Source organism: Phyllostomus discolor, chromosome 10 (assembly GCF_004126475.2).
Source record: "Phyllostomus discolor isolate MPI-MPIP mPhyDis1 chromosome 10, mPhyDis1.pri.v3, whole genome shotgun sequence".
In the NCBI taxonomy this organism is placed as follows: Eukaryota; Metazoa; Chordata; class Mammalia; order Chiroptera; family Phyllostomidae; genus Phyllostomus; species Phyllostomus discolor.
The window spans coordinates 83,146,564-83,168,919 of NC_040912.2; the positions used below are offsets into that span (position 1 = coordinate 83,146,564).

General features: G+C 46.0%; 1 protein-coding gene across 1 annotated transcript in view; it reads right to left on the reverse strand.

Moving 5' to 3' along the window:
* Window positions 1-5,027: 5,027 nt before the first annotated feature.
* Window positions 5,028-22,356, reverse strand: part of KIAA1549 (KIAA1549 ortholog) — a gene marked incomplete at its 5' end in the record, with an annotated part of 119,197 nt that continues 101,868 nt past the window's right edge. Inside the window, 3 exon segments of the mRNA XM_028525218.2 lie at window positions 5,028-10,787; window positions 12,847-12,992; window positions 17,325-17,482. Coding sequence (XP_028381019.2) covers window positions 10,533-10,787; window positions 12,847-12,992; window positions 17,325-17,482 — 559 coding nt within the window.

Sequence of the window (22,356 nt, forward strand, 5' to 3'; positions counted from 1 at the left end):
TGGTCCTCCTTCATTCCCCCTCCATGCTAGCTTCTTCCTTCCGCATTCCACTGAATCACCTTTTGTCAAGATCATGATGACCCCCACACTGTCTGTCTATAGCCTCCCAGTTGGAAGTGGGGAATTTTCTGTCTTATTCCCCAAAGTATTCCAAATTCCCAGTGCTTACAACAGTATCTATGGCATAGCTTGTACTGAATAAATATGTGTTTAATGAATGCATTCATGTATCAGCAGTACCACCACACAATCTAGTCAGTGTTCAGTGAGTTTATTTGCTGCTGCATGAGATTCTCAGCATTGGGATTGAGATTCTCTGCAGTTATGTACAATATACTGTGTTCTAACTGTACATACACAAACCATTCAACTTCATTTGTCGCTACTTCTCTAAGAGATACTAAACAATGTCCTCCCCGCCCCTTCATTTTACAGCAGAGCCTGAGCTGGTTTTGGTCCGTCGCATCCACAGCACCATGTCCCCTACCGGTGTCCAGGTCCTAACCTTCCAACTAGTGGGCTCATGAGAGTCTCAGAAAAGGACTAGGTAGGCCGGGGGACCTCAGGCCCAGAACGTATCCCCTCTACTGGAGGACAAGCGAGGTCCAAGGTTAGTGTCATGGGAGGGAGGTCCTCACCAGAGGCCGATGGGAAGGACTTCCAAAGAATGGCTTTTCTGTGTTGACCTCCTGAGATCACTGTTCTTTGAATGTGGCCAAGACTTGCTTTCTACATTAGTTCTGTCTTCCAGAAGACCACAAAGCAAGTCACTCCCCTTTCTCATGACAACTCAGGGTATTCGAAAACAGCGTGCTCACCTACGAGCTTTCACTCCTCCAGGCCAACACCTAGTTGCTTGGTTTCTTCCTCAAATAATGTGGTTTCCATCCTGCCCTTCGGGTTCCTCTTCTCCCAGTCTCTCCGTTCAATTCAGAACACTCCTTCCAAAAATATGGCACCTGTATTTTTCAAGTAACCAGCAGATAGAAATTCTTACATCCTCTACTGGAGTGACATATCTGTATTTGTACTGTCTAAGGCTGTGTTGATCTTTCCAGTATCTCCAATGGCCCCAATAATCCCTAACATGTCAGTTAACAACCTCAAATCTCTTTCTACAAAGTCCTGTTAGACCGTATTCCCTTCATCCTATATGCTTACCATAATATTTTAAATCTAGAAGTAGGGCTTTCAATTTAGTAAGAATATATAAAATTGCTTTGTTTTGCTTTTTGGCCTGTGACTTAGCCTGTCAATAATTGTTTTAAATCCTGACAGTCACGCCACAACACCCTCCTTCTAAATTCTGTGGGATCTGAAAATTCAGGAAGTAACCTCGCATCCACTCCTATGAAGAGCATACACACCCTCATTTCTGAGGTCCAGCAGTTGGTGACCTTGGAAGGTAAACCTTAATTATCTGGAGAGAGGGTGAGGCATGGAGGACTTCGTCATAGGCTGAAGCATACCTTTGACCCTGCCAAAACAGTTGAGATGCTACACCTGCCTGGCTCATGGTCTGTGTGGCCAGTGGGGGATGAGAAAGGTGGCAGCCTGGGCAGGAAATGCATTATGACACTGATGTGTATGCCTAGCAAGCTGCTGAAGGGGAGCCCCACAGACAAGGAGAAGACATTGAGGCAGGCACCTGTCACAAGGGTCCCCCCAAGGCAGTTGGTGGGCCAAAGCCCCTAAATGACCTAGTGTTAGAGCCAACAGCCAGAAATAGAACGTTGCTTTCTGCACCAGGCCCACCTCGCCGTGAAGTCCCCTCTCTCAGCTACAAACACTAGGAAACCCCTGTAACCATCCCTGAAAAGTGTCAGGTCAATGGGGCAAGTGCATTACTAGGCACAAAGCAGGGGGCACAAAGGTCAAGGTGCCATTTCCCTCCAGCAGTTAGAAAATGCTATTGATCCTTCCTCCCAGAAAACTCCGCACCAATGCTAAGTCTCCGGCCCTTTTCCCAGCCTTCTCCCTGCTTCGAATCCAGATCAATAGCTTACTGTGAGATCAGTTAAAAAGCAAATATCCTGACCGGTCCCAATCACCAAACAAGATTAAATTGCAAAACTTACTAACAGTTTGACAGCAGCATCTCTGATGGTGGAGCTACAGTGGTTTTCATGTCCTTCTATTTTGCTCATCTGCATTTTGACCAGGAAAAATAGAGCAAAAGAGGTTAGGGTTAACGGGCTACCTAGGGTTAATGTGACGCTCTGACTTAAATTTGGCTAATTCGACTTTTTTACTTGACTCCTCATTTGTGTCTCCCAAGGAAACCCAAACGAAAGGCCCCAGGATACTATAAAACAGCAACCGAAACACAGACTGGGCCGTGGACTCCAAGTCAGGCGGGGATTCCTCCCGCCTCGCACTCAGAGCTGCAGGAGGACCTGAGGGGAACGCCCAGCTCCGCCAGAAACAGAACGTCCCTGCCGCAGTGCGGAACCGCAGCTGGAAGAGAAACACTGACATCCTTCTGTGCCGAAATGCACCAACCCCATGTTGGCTTTTGAGACCTTCTTCTTCTTTTTTTTTTTTAATTCTTTGTACGAATGTTTCCTTCGGACAACCTCAGAATTTTAAAATGCTGAAATGAAATAAAATGCTGCAGGAAGCCACCGATCTGAGGTAGAGCGTCACCTCAGAGAACCCAAACCTGAGCACTTAACACTAATGCGTGTTTCCGAGGTACTTGTCTCGCTCCATCACCCGTGACCCGGCCACTCGAAAAGCATCTGACAATCTGAGTTTTCCTGGTATGTTGTTTTCGCTTCTGTGACGCTACCCTTTGGCACAAGTACAACCACTAACAGTTTAATGACATAAACACGGGCCATTGAGACTAGGGACTGTAATTTGTCAAGTCCCCCAATGCCCCCAATGCCCCCAACACCCGAGAAAACAAACTCCCCCCACAGTTAATTCCACAGAAGGGTGTAGCAGGGGAAGTGTGGGTGACCTTTAGAGGAAAAAAGTTATTAAATAGTGCATGATCCAACAACAATGAAAACATATCAATTTCATCATTTAATTACAGCACTGGAGCGAAACATTGCTCTTCGTATTTGCCATTGTTTCTTGTTTTCTACTTACCTTAAGCTGTGCTTGGCAGGTGCACCGAGCAAGAGGTAAAAGAGAATTTCCAGTTATGCCAGCTGTGGTTTACACTCACATTCATGTCAATTCCCCATCCAGGCTCTGGGCGTGAGGCCGGCCTGACCGACCTCTCTTCCCAGCCTGAGCTGCATCTAGTATCTCCTTGTTCTATCGTTTTGAAACTGTTTACATTCAAAGCATATAAGATCACTTAGGGGCCCAAGCTGAACCGGTCAGTCTACATGGTGTTGTTTTTTTTGTCTTTCATCTCAAGTGTGCTTACTAAGATGTAAAGATACGTTAAGTCTTTCGCAATTACTTCTTCAGCCATGTGAGTATACGTGATGTTTTTAAACTCTTTAATTTCCCCTTCGAGGATTCATTTTTGGTTTTGTCAAATGTGCTTAATTTCCTAATAGCCTATTCTTCTATGGTTTTCTAGATTTTTTTTAACCTCTTTAAACACTTGATACGTACTTTCTTTTTTTTTTTTTTTTAAAGATTGTATTTATTTATTTCAAGAGAGGGAAAGGAGGGAGAAAGAGAGAGAGAGAGAGAAACATCAATGTGCAGTTGCTGGGGGCCGTGGCCTGCAACCCAGGCATGTGCCCTGACTGGGAATCGAACCTGCGACGCTTTGGTTCACAGCCCACGCTCAATCCACTGAGCTACACCAGCCAGGGCGATACATCCTTTCTTTAAGTTCCCTTTCATAGTTGTCTATTTTCTTGAATGTTTAGGTTCAGATTATCCTTCTGGTTGATCCTAGGCCCTGAACTCTCCTTCATGAAGGTTTATTTCCTGCTGAGGAAACACTAGTAACTTACACCTGTCACTAGTGTTACTAGTGTACCTGTCACCTGTTTCCCCATCAGCAGGAGCTGGCTCCCCTGAGAAGTACAGCAGGTTCTAGGCTGCGGATGCTGAGGGCAGGCTCATCATTAGCCTCTGTTGGGAGGTGGGAGGTTCGGGGGAGACTAGGGGCTTTATCTGTACCAGATTAATTTGTTTTCTGATTTTTAATGAGATTTAGAGAAAAGCTGCAAAAAAGAATGCAATGTTTCTGTCTACCTTTTACCAAGTTGCCCTAATGTTAAAGTCTTAACAGCCACAGCAAAGTTGGCAAAACCAATACATTAACCTTTGCATAAATTGTGAACCTGAACTACACTATAGCTCACAGGTGGCAAACACAAGGCATTTGGGCTTAACCTGGCCCTCCACCTTGTTTTATCCGGCCCAGCATCTTGTTTCTACCTGGTGGCAGCACGGAGCTCCTTGCCCCTAGTCAAGGAGTGGTTACATTTATTCAGTCCTAAAAGTATATTTGGCCCTTTGAAGGCAGCTGCAAGGCAGATGTGGCCCCCGGTGAAAATGAGTTTGACGCCCCTGCTATAGACTTTATTTGGATTTCCCCATTTTTCCGCCGATTACCTTTGTGGTGGCTGTTTCAGGATCCTATCCAGGTTTCCGTGTTTCATTTCATTATGTTCCGCTGCATTTCACAGTCCCTTTTGCTTTCCTCCGTTTCGAGGGTTTCCTACTTTCTTGGGTTTCATCAACTCCAGGTTTACACTATTCCCTTTCCGGATTCTATAGACTTTGATCTTCTCATTTATCTTTCTGGACTGTAGACTCCCTAATCTTTTAATTCCAAAATGAATCTGCTCTTAGTGAAAGCATCGACTTGATGAGTGGCCCGTAGAAAGGAGTAGCACCAGCCAATGTGACTGAAAACAGTTCTGCAAGTTCCACACATGGAATAGAGGACTTTCAACTTAATTCCTTGGGAAATAAAAGCACTAAATGTTCTCACCAGGGACATGAAAACTAGAACATGGGGAAAAAACCCATTTCATGCAACCTTCACACTTTACAAATGAGAAAACTATCCTGTTGCAAAGGAAATAAACAGAAAATATTGCTTGACACCAATTTGTAGCATTTATTGACAGTTCCATTTAAAATGCTAGGAAAGCTGTATAAATTGTAAACATGGAAACCAAACACTTGCATAAATTATTTCAAAAAACTCTATAGCACATTAGAAAACAGTGCAGCTAATTGAAGGGAAGAAACATAACCGACAAATAGAAGGGAAGATTCAGTTACTAAATCGTACACCCATACCAAAATTTAAGTGCCCGTGTGAGACCAGCAAACCATGATTGTCAAGTTCAAGTTGCAGTACCGATGCCAAGTGGCCTCAATGTACTCTGTGTATTTTCGTACATTAACACTCATAATCTAGGAATGGGAGTGCAGGGAGAGTCAGAAGAATATGGACCTTGACAAAGGAGGAGTAGACAAGGCAGCATCCCAGAGCAGCTCTGCTAAGCAACCTTTCCTGTGAGGGGAAGGCTAGCCCACTCTCCATGCTCCCTAGAGGATGCTCTGGAGTCTACTCCCCTTTTCTGAAATGAGCCCTCTGGTGCTTAGAGCAACTGAGTTCATTGGTGGAGCTTCTGTTCCTCCAGCACCTCCTTCTTTCCCCACATCTGCAGAAGGAGCAGTGCGGGGCATCTGACTTGAACTTGGCCCTGTACTATTCCTGACTTGCACACCTAGGGAGTCCAGTTATAAATGCACGAAATCTGGTAGGCATGATGCTCCAAGTTGTGCAGAATGGTTCCGTGGAATTCAGGAACCACAAGACCCAAATTGCTATTTTTATCTCCGTCCCTTCACCTTTTCTTTAAATCCAAAACGGCCCCAGAACAGAAGAACCTGGGAGGGGAAAAAACCAAGCCACCTGCACGATTATCTGCCCTGTGGGACACTGATACGGACTCGAATTCCTCGGATTTGCACATTCATTCCTTCTCACTCACTCACGGGCTCCTGACATTGTTTTCTGTTTTCCAAAGGCATTTAAATGTTCTTTTCCTAAATTTCAATGCTGCTGCATGTTCTTAACATGAATTCTCAAGTGTGCCATTACACACTCCGGCCTGGAATTAGGACTGCACCGTGAGGTTTCGGTTTTCAAATCTTTTTACAGTTAGAGAAAGGAGTCCTCGCTTAAACACTGAAAATCACAGCCAAAAATATCCAAAGAAACCTGAAATGTGCACACTCCTTGCTCATTTGGTATTACGTGTCAGCCTATTACATTTTATGAGTATGGTACAGCAGATGCTCATAGAAACCGTTCTCACGTGTTACAAGAATGCCTGTTAATGTGCTGGATGAAATGTAAAGATGAAGTTCAAGTTACCGTCCCATAAAAACGGGCTTTGTGGTCAAAGGGCTGTTTGTAGGTACAGAAGAGGACTTTGTTGTGCTCTTGTCTGAGACAAAAGCGGACAAGCAGGCTCTGGAGGCTGGCTCTGGAGGCTTGCTCTGGAGGTAGAAATGAAATGGCTAAAACTTAACTAGAGCTGAAGTCAGTGTGGTTGTGAAGACTAGAGGCCCCCACCCGCCTGCCCAGGACTTTAACCAGCTTCCCTTCCAACCAAAACACTTTTTCACGTCTCAGAGCCTGGCGTGAAGGGATTGAGGAGTGCATTCAATGATTAGCTCGTGAGTCACTGCACATGCCAATCAGTGTCTGAGTGACTGGCTGGCCCACCGGAGCACTGAAACGCTGTGCAGTGCAGTCAACACGGACCCTGTCCACAGTTCAGTGGAGGCTCAGAAAGCACAGAACTACTTGTTTTGGCCCAAAGCCTTCAGGCAGACCTTTGCTCTGTCTCATCTGTGCTTTGCATCATAGGCCTTGCACCCCGAAAAGCCTGGATGGCCAAAAACCCCCTTAGTCTGCTGCTCAAAAGCCATGTGCCACCAAACCCGAAACGTGCTCTGAAATTAAATACGACTTGGAGAAAAAAATGTAGGCGGCTATTAAGAACTCACATGTATGTATTTATAACGCACTACGCTTCACAAAAGACTGAAACTGGCCCCATGTCTGGCCACCGAGGTCTGCCCTGAGCAGCGGAGCCGACGGTGCAGCTCTTACACTACTCGCTTGCTTTCCATTGGCTCCTTCGGCAGACCGCGGTCTGCTCGAGTCTCTCCGGGATGGATCTCTTCCTCCGCAGACCTTCTTCACAGGCTCAGTTCTTCCGCTGTCGTACCGCCACACATGGAGACTCACAGCACTGCTTCCTCCTCTTATAAAACTCCCCAGAGGGTCCTCGAAGGAATGCTGTCCCCATATTGTGGCAGGCCAGGATCAAGTTCACTTTCAAGGACAGCTCCGCCCACTTTCTCCCTCCTTCCAGGGGCCCACACTCAGCTTCCCCACACCATGTCACCATTCCCCAGGGCGGCCCCCCTGTCCTCAATGAAGTAGCTGCTGAGGTTGACTTCCCCCCAAGATCCTGTTTCCAAACACACAACGTTCACTTCTTCCCACTGAGCACCGAACGCACTCATGTACTCCCAACAAACGTTACTGACGTTTAAACCAAGTTACTGATGTGCATCGTCCACCTTTCACGCCTGTCTGTGTTATCTGACTTAGATTCTAAGGTCCCAGAAGGCAAGGTTCCTGTTTGACATATTTGGGGCCAGAAAAGGCAGAACATCAGGAGCATGGAAGATGTTTAGTAAATGTTGCTTGTACGTTAATGGAGAAGGAAGTGAAGTTAAAGCAAAACGGGAGAGAGGAAGGAGAGTCACCTGAGGCCCTTCGTTTTGCTCTGGGCACCTGCCCGTGAACTCAGTCACCAGCAGGTCACAGCACATCGACCGTCCGCCCCGGCACAACCATACAGATTGCGTTTTACATTTTCACAGCGCTCCGAGCTCCCTGCTCAAGGGACATGTGCACACATGATCACATCTGACTCTCACAACGAGAAATCCTAGCAGGCGGCAAGGGAGGCCTGCCCTCTGTCTGGCTGATGGGGAGAACGAGGCTCAGAGAAAGGCCCTGACAAAGCCGACTCTGGAAATGATCATTTCTCCAAACAGCATTCTGTAAAATACTGACTCAGATTTATAGCTGGTGGCACTTCCGCCGGAACTCCGAAGATAGAAAAAAGGAGAGACCCCAAAATCTGCCTCTGTGTTTTAGAGTGCCTCAAACAAACAGAACTCCAAAGCTCACGTGGTAAGTGTGGGGAACCCCTGGTAACAGACCACCTTCGCTGCGTGTCTGCAGACCTGTGCATGGGCTGCTCCCCGAGACAGCTCAACTGTGCCGAGTGTAGTAACCGGTACAACTCCCGTGGCACGGATCTCGAGAAAACAAGGGCAAACTGGGTGTGCTCTACAACCAAGACGAGAGTGCTGGTGATGCCACGGGCCTGCCCACACCACCCCATACCCCACCCCACCAGGTGCTACAGGGTCTCTTTGGTCCTGACACCGGTTCACAAGCATATCAATTCCCAGGACAACAACACAGATCAAACCCTTTTATGCCGGTTTGAAAGGCATCACAGTCGCCACGGCAGCCCCTTTAAGACAGAGGCCCATGTCTGCAGTGTCCAAAGGAGGTGACAGATTTTAGGGGCAAACACCACACCGGGCAGAGTGGGAGAAGGGGGGCCTGCATCTATTTAGTCCACCTGCCGCCACACGATGTGAATTCACTGCCGGGCGTCCGTAACACAACTCTGTGCGGACGTCTGAAATTCTTAACGCGTTCAGGAAACCTGGTATTTCTGAGTGACCCGCAAAGAGAATTCTCCGCTCTGGGTACTCAATCAAGACCGAGGGTCAGAAATCCAGCCCAGGAGGGGGCCTTCTCTTACACGCTCTTGGAGCTCGTGAAGGCTGCCCGGAAAGGAGTCCCCTTCCTTAAGTTAACACCCTTTGGAGCCTTACTCTCCCGCAGCCCTCCTCTCGCGGGGGCATGCAGACGAGGAGTGGCCCCATTTTCACTTCCCAGAACCCCTTGCCCTGCACTGTGAGGCTGCAGACAGGCTCAGTGAGCACAGTGCTAAAGTGGGGCTCCGGGACAGCGATTCCCCTGCAGAAGCCCTACCAGCTGCTCCGGCGTTCTCAACATGGGCACCAAGGTTGATGTGAGCCCCCCAGTTCTGCCTGCATCTCTGCCGTCTAAAGTATTAGCTGATTGAATAAGAAGGATTCAGAGCAGCGACGCGTTATCTGTTTTTCGTCTGAGCTTCACTCAGGGCCCTGGCTGCTCGGTTCCTCGCTCTAACTGGGGAAGTAGGGAAATCGTGACTTGAGGAGTAAGCTTCAACGGAGATGACACCCCCTCCTTGCCAGGCCCACAGCGCACAGGGGGTTTCGACAGTCCCTCAGCAGAGTCCAGTGCAATGAGATCAGCCTAGGAGCGGCCCCCGCCTTCCCCTTGCTCCCCAAGCTCTCCTGTGAGGCTCTTGATTGAGCAGAGAGAAGCAGGCGAGAACTCAGTTTCGTTTCTGGGTCTTGAACACACAGAGACGTGATCACAGGGAACGTGCTCACGGATCACAATGTGGGGGTCCTAGGAATGCTCACACGTAATTTTTGATTACTTGAGATTTCTCATTCAAACACAATTTTGTGAGCAACTCATCGGCGATGAGCAAGGACCACCAGGGGCCCCCGGGAACCCTCACTCTACAGGACTGGCCTCGAAGGTGACGTGTGCTGGAAGTGGGATGTTCTTGGCAGGTCTGCGTGCCCAGTTACAAAACAGCAAATGCAATGAATTGTGTAAATCTAAATTTCAACATGTATTTGGAACAACCAAATAAATAGTAAGCGTCCCTCCCCCCTCATTTGGGAGGGTTTTTTTTCTTTCTTTCTAGAACAAAATGAAACCTTTGACATATGCTTCCACTGACAAAGCCAAAGTCGGTTTCACGGACATGACGGTGGGGCGCCTGGGAGCGGTAGCACCAGAAGTAGGAGGGGAGACACAGGCGATGGCTTCGACTGGGATCGTCAGGCTCTACGGTCTATTATTTGGTTCCTCACTAGTAGCTCTGTAAATGCCCGAACAGTCTCAGGGTCCTCGCCGTTCATGTCACTAGTAAAATAAGTTCCTACGGAGAGAAAGAGGGAAGTAAGCTGTTCATAAAACGTCTTCCAGCCTCTCTTCTCAGAAAACGAAGCAGCAGGTGCGTCGTGCAAGCCAGCCTCGATGACGTCTTCCCATGGAAACGCCGGGTTCCCATCGGCCCTACGCATTCCGTACACGTCCATCTTCCACCTTGACCACGGAGACGGGGCTTGGGAATTCTGGTGGCTGAGGTCTGTGGTTTGTCTTCCGGGGAGTGCTGCTGGCTTTTGGCCAAGAAGTACGGAAATCTCGACTGAACCCAAGTGGCTGCGACAATGCCAACTCATTAAAGGCTCCGTGAGCTGCCACGTGACGGCATCTTCTCAAATTGCAACTTGCTCCCTTCCGTGGGCCCGGGGCCACGGAGGCGCTGGTCCCCCTGCAGGCGCCCCCGCGGCTGGTTTCCTGTGAGTCTTGCTTCCACGGGAAGCGGATACTTGGCAAAGGTCCAAGGCGAGGCCCATCAGCTGTGGAAGCTGTGCACGGCGGTCTGTTTTTGGGAGAGCCGCAGGAGCTCCTCGCGGATGGCCTTGATGAGCGAGGCCGAGGAGTGGCCGGGCTGCAGGTCCTCCGTGGAGCTGGCGGCGTAGGCCAGCCCGGCGCCCTGCAGCCCCCTGTGCGGGGTGTTCCCCGGGGGCGCTGAGGGCTCCCTACCTGAAGTCCTTGGCACCTGGAACAGCGGTGAAGAAGAATACTCCTGATGTCCGAGCACGTGCGTCTGCAAAACACAGCACATGGTGCTGTACTTCCCACGCGAGAACAGGAGGGAAACATCAAATTCAAACTGGAGGTGGGCACACCCCGGTGACTTCCTCCCGCCACCTCCTACCCAACAAGGCAGCCCTCCACTAGGACCCCCCTGGACTGCAACGGAGAATAATAACGGTGAAGAAGCTGGCCAAGGGAGAGCAGAGCAATAAAGAAACCCTTGAACTTGAACTTAACGGGTGCCTCATAAATACTTGCTTAATGATGGACAGAAAGGATGACCCGGTCAGCCAAGTCTCTGCATCTGTGTGTGTGGAGGTAAGGGGCCGCTGGGCGAACAGAAGGGGCCCAGAGAGCTGGAAGGGCAGGGAGCCCAGAGTACCCCACAGAGGTGCAAGGTCAGATGGGGGTCCCTGACAGCTGGAAGAGATAAGCAGCTACTGACAGAGCGGCTGACAAAGAGAACAGCTGCCTTTGCCCTGGGACTAGGGCCCTGGGGCTACAGAACAGGAACGAGGTCACACATCATTGGCCGTTTGTCTGTTTGTCTGTCTGTCTGTGGAGTGCTCTGCAGAGGCTCTTCTTTAAAAAGCTACTGCCCTGAAACCTACAACAGTTTTGCTTACATTTGCATAATCTAATTGGACATCTGTTTGACAAGAATAATTATTACTATACTCTTCTGTGACTTTGTTCATTTTTTCTCCCCAGTGAAAAATCTCTTTGCATAGGTATATGGGTTCTAAACCCAGGGTTTCACCCATGCTAAGAGTAAGCGGTTAGCCTGGTAAACATGGCGTCCGGGCCGCAGAACATTGCTACGTCTCGCTTTTCCAAAGAGTGACAGGGCGTGCGGCACGCCACAGTGCCCGCTGGAGGGGACAGGAGCACCCGACACACCTCAGGAAACCAAGGGGGCTCGGTGAAGGCAGAAAAGGGAGGGTGTCAGCAAACACAATGCAAACGCCTGAGGTCGGAAACAATGTATTTGTTAGGAAAAAACTACACTCTACAGTTAATCTCCTTTCATTAAGTAAAAGCGTCCGGTCATTCATTACTTGTTCAAAAGCCATGCACATGCAATGAAAGTTGTGGCATAAAGATGAGGATAAAACAGAAAGTGTTATTTTGGTTTGGATTTTCAAATTCATATATTTATCCCCTGTGGATATAAAATTCTAAAAAAAAGAAAAAGAAAAACAGCAAAGGAAGGCATTTGTAGAAATTACCTGTGCCCATGTTAATGTTGTTCTCATAAAGGATTGACCAGAATGATGAGAAACCTTCAAAACAAACCCTCTGCCTTGCAATGCCCCAAACGGCATGCTTACGGCAAAACCACCCCCTTGTGGCGCTCACAGCGGGTGTGATGGTGAAAACCCACAGGAAGGCACAAGCAGTGAGCAAGGAGGTACGTAAGCACATGAATGTTTATATGGCAATCACACCAAAGACCAAGTCCAGACTGCTGTCACCCCCAGGCTCAAATTCACTAGGTAAAAGCCAAAATCACAGAGACGGAAAGCAGAATGGGGACAGGGACGAATGGGAAGGCGGGGTTTGATGAGGACGGAGTTTCAGTTTTCCAAGATGAAAAAGGCTGTGGGTGTGGGTGGTGGCAATGGACACGTACCAACAGGAACGTACTGGAAACCGATGGACTGTACACTGAAAAACTGTTAGTATGGCAAACTCTGTGATGTGATTTTACCACAATAAAAATTGGGAAAAAAAATTTTTGAACTGTTTTTTGGGTCTCGGACCAGATCTTCTGTAATGAATATGCCTTTATTATTTTTTAAAAATCATGACTTCAAGCCTAAAGTCTGCCTCAAGGAGAACTATATTCTTTTCAGAAGTTCAATGCCAGCACTCTCCCACCCTGGGTCTGAGGAAATCCACCATCTAAAAACGGCAAGCAAAAATACACTCCACCAGGGGAAAAAAAACTGAGGGAGCTTAAAACTTTAATTCACGCAGCTTTTCAAAAGGGGTCCCCAAAGCAGAAGCAGCGGAACGAAGTGATTATGTGCGAACTCTCAGTGGGGACCCCAACACCAGATACTCACAGCCTCCCTCCGGCCTGCCTCATCCTCCCCGTACGAAGGCCAGCCTGGCCCCCCGTACTGGCCGCCTCTGCTGGGTGGCACCTCCACGGGCTGCGCTCCGATTCTGCTCGCAATGCCCACCTGCGTCAGGTGCTGGATCTGGGAGCCTGAAGGGAGAAAAGAGAACCACCTGGTCAACACAGGCCGGAAAAGGAAGCTGCCCAGTAAGGCCCTGTGGTTGTGACCACCACACCCCCTTAGGGACAGAGACACTAGACTGAGAGCTTCTTGGCTCACAGGCTCTTACTCCTTTTAACACACTGGCTGATATCGATGGCCTTCTTTCCCTGGCTAGACACCAAAGGGCCGGGCATAAATAGCATAAATAGACAGCTCTTCCATTCATTTCCGAAGAGGTTGCCAATACGGACACTCTTATTCATTCAGAAGAAAGGATGGGAAGGTTTTGGAGCCATAAAGAAGCTAAAACCTGGCTCCTTCTTGCCTGTGGCTTTGAGACTCACAAGGAGCCCAAAACACGATCTGCTTTTTTGCTTCAAAGGCAGTGTGCATATTTATTTGAATTCAGAATGTTAAAGTGTATTTTCATTATATTCACCGTGTTTCCGTAACTCGGCTATATCACCATCAAAACTTTAAAGCCGCCCACCCAGCCTCACGGGGGGAGGCGTACTGATGACAAAGCCAGAAAGTTCTCCGAGCTCCACCCCTACATTCGCACAGGCCGAAGCCTCGTGTGGCTGGGAAGACCAGGCATTAGCCAACGTATTCTTCTCCCCATCAGCTTTTGGCATGCGGCAACATCCCTATTCTGCAGGCTAAGGGAGACAAAAAAAAAGGTGATCTTCAAGCACTGTGAAATAAAAGTATGTATCACCAAATGCCCCTAGGGTCACCCAACTCATCTGGGATGCTCAGACTGGCCCTACAACGGTCCCAGGATTTCACAGGGGTAAGGGGGGGCGGCCCTCTCCAGCTGTCTAACTAACAGCCTCCCTTAACCAAACACATTTTTTTAAAAAAGAACTCCTCCACAGTTTCATCAGGATATACAAACTAAAAGTCAGGAAAAAAACCCTTCCGGGCTGTTGTCAGAACAGTGCACTCTGCAGGCAACCTTGCCGGTCAGTGAAGATTCATACCAGTATCACAGCGATCGGGGCTATCGGTTCCATTTGCCCAACAGATACGGTTTCAGAGAATCTTGCAAAAAACATAAATTTAGCACAGTGTTCGCCACCACTTACAGATTCAGGCAACAGCACAGGGAGAAAAAACACCTTCATGTTAACACCGCGATGGTAGTTGAAATTGTATTTCAGACACATTTTGTATCTTGCTCTGCTCGTTTAACACAACACAACACACAGGCCTCCCCCACAATCCGATGTGGGACATCGTGCCCAGCAAGCCAGGTTTGCATTCCGGCCCCGCCACGGACCAGCCCCGTGACCCCAGGCACCGGCTATCACTCTCGCTGAGCCTCAATGCCTCGCTTCTCAAGTGGGATCAAAAATAAATCTACCTCCTGGTGTTATTTCAAGGATTAAAAGAGATAAAGTAGGTCAAGCAGCAAACACAAAGGAGGCAGCCCGGAAAACTCAAATTCCCTTTTGCTGCATCTTTCTGAGGTCTTCATTTTATGTCGCTGCGCAATTTCCTCACTGAGGCCCCTCTCGCTGGGTGTTTAGGGAGCTCACAATGGTTGGTGAATAATGCTCTGATAAACTTCTTTGCACATGCAGTTTTTCTCCAATAGTGTGCATTTCCCTGGGGGGTGGCAGCCTAGATTCCCAGAAGTGGAATCACCAAATCAAAAGCTCCTTATGTCCGTGCCAAGCTGCTTTCCAAAAGTCTAATGATTTACACGAACACCAGAAATAATATAATAGTAATAATAATAATGGCGGCTCATACTTATTGAAAGTTTCTCATGTGCCAGGCACTACTCGAAGGACTTGGTATCTATTATCTTCTTTAATCATCAAAACAACCATTGGAAGTAAATACTAACATTATCCCCTTTGCACCGGTAACGAAACCAGATGCTAATTTCAGCACACAATTTCATTGATTATGAAAACCATCCCATAGTTGAAATGGGGCTTCATCACAGTTTTAATTTGCATGTCAAATTGAATCATTTTCAAAATAGTGTTTTTCATTATATGTACTTTTACGTGGTACACACACATTTTTTGGTGCATTTTCTTCTTGTATTCTGACCCTTTATCTTTCTTGTCCTTTGAGGTTTGTCCATTTATCAATTTACACGAGCCATCCTATGTAGTAAAATACCTCTTCGTCATACCTGCTGCAAATCTTCCCTAGGCACTGTTTTCCTTTTTTCTTTGGTAATTTTTTAGATATACACACATTTGATAGTTTTATATAGTCAAAAAGGGAACTCTTCTAATATATTTTAATGTTTTTCCATTACAAATTTTTACACAATTTAATCCATTACAAATTATTAGAAAATAACTTCCTCGTTAAGTGTTTCATACATATAATTTCTATATTCTTATAGATTAAAAATGAATAGGTCTGGATTTTGTTTGGAGTATGTGCTAGGCAACAACTAACAAGAGAAATAAGACTCACTGCAAAGCACAGCACGTGTAAGGTACGGAAGATCCTGTGGGGCATCGGGCTATGCTATTTGTTTAGGAGACAGACAGACAATGCAAAATCCAAGAACTGCCTAGGAGACCATGGATAGTTACCCACCAAGTATTGCAAATTTGGAATTGGCCTAATCTAGTTTCTTGATGGCATTATAAAGGTGTATGTTCTCCAGAAAGTCAGAAACTAGCAAAATACATCATTTGACATGTAATGGCCCCTCTTCTTAAAGCTTCGGTCTTCAAAAAGGAGGGTGAAGAAGTGAATGGAGGAAATAAGAGTGACTTGGAGCCCTTGTAATACAACGCAGTTAGATGAGTGATAACGGAGGATTTTTCAGAGCCTGCAGAGCTCTGCAAGCAATAGCAAGAGCTCAGCATCTTCACCTACACAGATGCTTTAGGAACACTGAACAACATGCACAAATACAGCTTTCATGGCATCAGCAACTCAGGAGATGACGTTTTGTGACACATAAAACAGTAATCTGTAATTTGGGGGTACAAAACAGGATCTCAGGTAAGCAGGTGAGGAAGACTAGCCAACTGCCATGCAGGAGTCAGCCGAGCATGCTGGGTGCTGCTTGTCAGCCACCAGCAGCGTCTCTCACTGTCGGTCTGCAGGGGAGCCTGCAGCTGGTCCACTCACACTTCTGTTGGACCGATTAGGGAAATTAAGTGGAAGGTACAGCAGCATTTGAAATTTGGAGAGTTGTAAGATCTCAGGATAAATCCCTCAAACATCAAGCATCCACTGAAATTGAGAATTTGTTCTGGGTTCAAATATTAGTGCAAAACTCCCAGGAGACTTTAAAGACAAATGTATTCTTTTTCTTCTCAACTAATTTTCTGAAAATATGTTTACTTCTTATCTAAATGTCATCACTGAGGACACTCAGTTCACAAAACATTATTTCTCTTTCCCTTTACTGAAGTTCTAAGTCTCCTCATTATCTTAAATTGTGACATGCATCTCAAAAATACAGGTGGTTTGAGCTCTTTTCTAAAAAAACAAAAATGAATACATGAAAAGAGATTTAATCCCTAAATTTTAATTGTGGTCTAAAAAAACATCCTGGCCCTGGCTGGTGTGGCTCTGTGGATTGAGTGCCACCCTGTGAACCAAAGAGTCACTGGTTCAATCCCCAGTCAGGGCACATGCCTGGGATGCAAGCCAGGTTCCCAACAAGGGGCATATGAGAGGCAACCACACATTGATGTTTCTCTCCCTCTCTCCCTCCCTTCTCCTCTCTTTAAAAATAAACAAAATCTTTTTTAAAAATCCTGTATCTTTACATTAAATGTACTAAATATTACACTTTTATTAGTAAACCAAATTATGCATAATGTTTCTCAAATCAACTAATTCTAATTTTTAGAATTTAAAAAAATGTATACATATAAATATTTTTTAGAGGAGGGGAGGGGGGAGGGAGGGAGAGAAACATCCATGTGAGAGAGAAACATCGATCGGTTGCCTCTCATACACTCCCCAACCAGGACTGAACCCACAACCTTGGCACGTGCCCCAAACCGGAGACCTTTCGCTTTGTGGGATGACACCCAACCAACTGAGGCACACCAGTCGGGCTACGGTTAGAATTTTCTGAAACAAGAAATTTAACACAACTCATTTTCTCTCTGGCTTCAAAATTTCCAGAAATTAGACACTTGTGTTCCCACCTGCCCCGCCCTGCATCTCACCAGGATCGGAGGGAAAGCAGCTCCTACTGACGGAAGAGGCTGAACCCTGGGGCGCTGACACCCTGGCTCGTCCAGAGTGCACCCTGCCAGAATGGAGCTGAAAAGCAGGCGTCCTCCAGTTCAGAAATGCAAGCTAAATACCGCACATACCTGTGGTGCCCCCGACGGGCCGAGGCCGGGCCACCGATGGCATGTCCTCGGAGTAGATCCCTCGGGCAGCGAACGGGGCTTCAGCGGATGCCTGAGGCTGCTGGGTTTCAGGAGGCACCAGCTCCGAGGACTGCAGCAAACTGGGGCTAAAACCGGATCTGAAGGCACAGCACACCAAGCATCAGGACCACACTGCACCTGGCTCTCGCACTTGATTAGATGCACCCAAAGCCCCCTGGAAAAATGAGACCTATCCGTCTACTGACTCAGTGTCCATTTTCTACCTGCTCACGGCCGAGTCTCCTGGCCTCAGGTCAGTACTAGCTGATGCCTGAAAAATCTCTGCAGGATGGTGGAAGAAGAAATGCTTCCATTCACAGGTCAAAAGAAGGTGCAGTCAAGTTCTAGGGCTGGCTCACCTCTGGCGTCTGACTCAAGCGGCCGTTACCAGGCTTGGAGATGCGTTAGCATTGCCCAGGGAGCTTTTAAAAGCCCCAGTGCCCACGCTGTATACCCTAGATCAGGTCAGACAGGATCCCCAGAGGTGGGACCCAGACACGGTGGTTTTTAAAGTGCCACCGACAATCCTGAAGTTCATCGAGGCTGAAAACCAGTGCTTGAAAGCAGTGGTTCTTCAACTTTTAGGCCTCAGAATCTCTTTAGATTCATACAAAATACCGAGGATCCCCAAGCACTTTTATGTATGTGTATTGTATCTATAGATATTTATTGTGTTTGAAGTTAAAACTGAGAAACTGATAAATACTATTTAAAAAATACATTTAAAATAACAATAGTAAATGCATTTCAGATAAACATTCTTCTTCAATACCACACCAAAACTCCACAAAGGTTTTCCAAGGGTCAGTGGCAATGTGGAATGTGAAACAATACCAACAAAGCTTTTCATATGCTGTCAGAATAAAACCCACTGGTCTGTCTTGCACTTGGAATGGACCCACACATGACTTTATGGCATGGTTATTTGGAAAATATTAATTCACTGTGTTCTACAGACTTTCTAGGTTATTGATACATTTCATTTTATGGTATTAAAAAAATCACACTCATTAATATCACCACCGAGCTCATCAGTGGAATCTTGAAGTACTAGGACACTGTCAAGTTCAGGGTGGTGGACAGAAGTTTCCAAAACTCTGATTTTTCATCTGACAGCTCCATTTTATCACCAGCAACAGATACCGTTGTCATTTTTCTTGAAGTGACAGGCCCACCTCCGTCATTTCCGAGGCAGCGTCTGCCAGACCCCCACATCTGAGCAAGGATGCCTGCCAGTCGTTGGTTCGGGCAAAAACGTGGCAGCAGTTAGTTCATTTCTCAACTCACACACCAGAACACAGCTTTTCCTCCAAAACTCCATATTCGGCAAAGTGCTTTATGTGTATTTCCTCTGTTGTCACGCAGACTATTAAAGACTCAAGGGTTTAGGTTTAATAAAATTAATCCCTTTTACTATGCCATCAAGGACATGCTAACATCAACCTGGCTTTTTTTTTTTTTTTTTTTGAAATGGTGGTTGTGCAGTGGTGAGAACACAGCAACTTGAACAACTTGGTGCTGCTGTTCTGATTGACACTAAGGCACCAGCGTTTGCACTCACCATGGCATTTGCATCTCCGTGCAAACATCAACACAACAAAAAACACCAAATAACATCTTAGTATTATTAGGAAAACAGTTTTGACCTCATGAGGCCCCTGAAAGGGTTGCAAGGACTCTCCAGGGCTCTCAGAATCCCACTTGAGGACCACCCCTTCCAAAGAAACTCAAGAATTAGAAGAAGAGGACAGTCTAAGGGCAATGCTTTGCAAACAACAGTCAACCAGGACTCAACAGCTCCAGCCGGTTCGGTGAGACAGCGGCTGGCTCGCCCCTGCTGCTCAGTGTTGTTTCTGGAGAGCATCTCGGCAGCTGGAACCCCGGCAGGCCCTCTGCACTCCTCTCTTCAAATTAACTGCCGCCGTTTCAGATGGACCTCAGAGAGAGACACCTGGCATCTCTGACCTCACGGGTCTGAAGCTTAGTGCATGGTAAGTCTGCACCTGGGGCTCGCCCAACCGCACTACATTCTCTGGGCGGTCCGCCCACGAACGAGCTCTCACCCTCCACTTCGTGATTTCCACTTGCCCCCAGTCAGTGAGCCCCCTCCTGCCTGTGTCTGCAGCCCTTTCACCCTGAAGTGTGTGCTCAGGTCATCCGGTATGATCCAAGCACTCTGGACTCCTTTAACCTGGGTGACCGTGAAGTTGCTCATCCAAACCGGAACCCTTTGGAGAGTGGAAATTATTAATAATTACGCTGGGCAACAGGTATAAACTGGAGCTGAACTGGGTGAACCAGATCACGCGGTCCCCTGTCACTCACTCTCCCCTGGATCACCTGAGCTCCACGTGGTGCCTCTGCCTGTGTTGTTCTGGGACCACAAAGCAGCCCCTGGGCGGGGCAGTGCAGTTGCAGAGAAATAAAACAAGCCCCTCTGAAAATGAGGGAGCGTACAGAAAACTAACAGAAAAAAAGAAAGAGGAAGCAGGTACAGTGTTCCTACTGCTGGGTGACTCCTGGTCACTGAAGGACAGTGGAGTATAATCTCTGAGATGGTTTTTCTGCAATTCCTTCTTCTTAATAAATCAACTGTCCACTCGTGTGTAGGTCTGTCTGCAGACTTTGTAGTCATCCCGCCGGTCCAGCTTCACAGCAATACCACACTGTCTTAATCACCTGACAGTGATTTCTAATACTTAGAATAGTCCTAACATCTTACTCTTCTTTCTTAGAGGGCTTGGATATTCTTGGCCCTCTGCATTTCCACATACATTTTAGAATCAGCTTGTCAGTTTCCATGAATTAAAAAAGCAACAACTGCTGAAATTCTGAACGGGATTACAATGAATCTATCAATCACCTAAAGAGAACTGACATTTTAAAAATATTGGGTGTCCAATCCATGAACATGTTTTTTTAGAGACGCTGAATAACTTTGGTTATATTTATTCTCAGGTGTGTTATATTTTAATGATATTTTATATAGTATTTTTAAATTTTGTTATTTTCTGCCTATTGCTCACAAACATGAATAAAACAAATTTTTATAAACTGATCTTGTATCCAGCCACCCCATAATTTAACTAGTTTGCTATTTAGCCATCTTGCTAAATTCCCTTCATTCTAACAATTTATATATTGACATTTTGGGATTTCTACTACAAAGTTATATCACCTGTGAATAGTACTGTATTATTTCTCTCTTTGAATTCCTTCCATCTTTCTTTTTCTGGCCTTATTACACTGGATAGGTTCCCCAGGGCAGTTAATAAAAGGAACACAGCAGGCATCTTTGTCTTGCTCCTGGTCTCAAAGGAAGAACTTTTTACATTTCACCAATAACTTTTATTAAATTAATTTGCATTTAGTTTTTGTTTGCCAAGATTGTTACCATAAATGCATGTTAAGTTGTATTAAATGCTGCATCTGTTGAAACAAAAAGAGTTTCCGCCTCTATTCTACTCAAAGTAGTGAATTATATGGATTGATTTTTTTTAATCCTAACTTGCCCTTGCACTGCTGAACAAATCCACTTTGGTTATGATGTGGTACCTTTTTATACATATTGCTGGATATGTTTGCTGATATTTAATTTTGAGTTCGTTGCGTCTGTGTTCATGAGTGAAACTGGCCCTTAATGTTTCCTTCCTTGCAATGTCCTTGGCCTTGTGTTGTCCTTGGTATTAAGGTTATGCCAGTCTCGTTTTCTATTGTTCAGAAAAACCTGTATGGTGATTCGGGCATCTTTCCTTCCCTTAGTGTTTGGTAGGAGTCACTGTTGAAGCCACCTGGGCCCAGACTTTTCTTTGTGAGAAGAATTTTAATTATGATTTTAGTTTCTTTAATAGTTGTCTGGTTAGTCAGGTTTTCCCTTTCAAGGAATTTTTCCATTTCAAACTCGTTAATAAAAATACGTTCAGAAAATCTTTTTAAAATCTGTTAACGTCATTTTCATTTCTGTAGTATCTGGGCCGATAGGTCCTTTTTAATTTCTCATACTGATAATGTGACAGATTTGATCAAGTTCTCCAAGGGTTTATCAATTAGCTTTTTCAAAGAACTTTCAGTTTCTTTCATCCTCTCTATTATGACCCTGATTTTCCATTTGACTGATTTCTATTCTTATTTTTATTATTCTTTCCTTCTCCTTCCTTTAGTTTAATTGGATCTTTAATATCTTGAAATAGAGGCTTAAATGATTCATTTTCAGCTGTTTTTTTTCAAATATATGCATTTAAGACATCAAATTCCTCCTAAACATGGCTTTCAATGCATCCCACAGCTTTTGATGTTGTATTTTCATTAATTATTCATTTCACAATACATTTTAATTTCCGATGTGATTTCTTCAGTATACCATAATTACTTAGAAAGGGTACTGATTAATATGCAAATATATAGGGATATTCTAGTTATCTTTTATTATTGATTTCTAATGAATTTTACTGTACTCGGCAAACATACTCTGAGTGATTTCAATTCTTTGAAATTTGTTAAGATTTGTTATGGCCCAGAAAATGGTAAAATTTTTTAAATCTTGTGCTTTAAAAGTATGTGCATTTTGTGGTTATTCAGTTGTGTTCTCTACGTGTCGAGTAGGTCAAGTTGATTAATCAAGTTGGTTGCATTTCCTATCCTTTCCATCTCCTCCTGTCTCTTGTAGCCAAGTGTCGTTTTTCAAATCCAATCTTGACACCTATGCCGGGCTGTTTGTGTCTGTCTGTGTGTTCAACCTCATGCAAAGCAGTAAGGGTGGTGGCAGGCCTAATATGGTACCATCTTCCTGTGAAGCAGAAGCACGTTTGTTTCAGCCAGGCAGCCGGAAGGATGCACAACGTCTGGTCCCCTCGACCCATCAGGGCCTGAGATCCTGCAAAGCTGAGGTTTAGTTCTTGTAGGGACCTATCTACTTTCCATGAACCCTGACTCCAAGGAATACCCCCTAAGGATCTGAACCCAAACCTTCGAA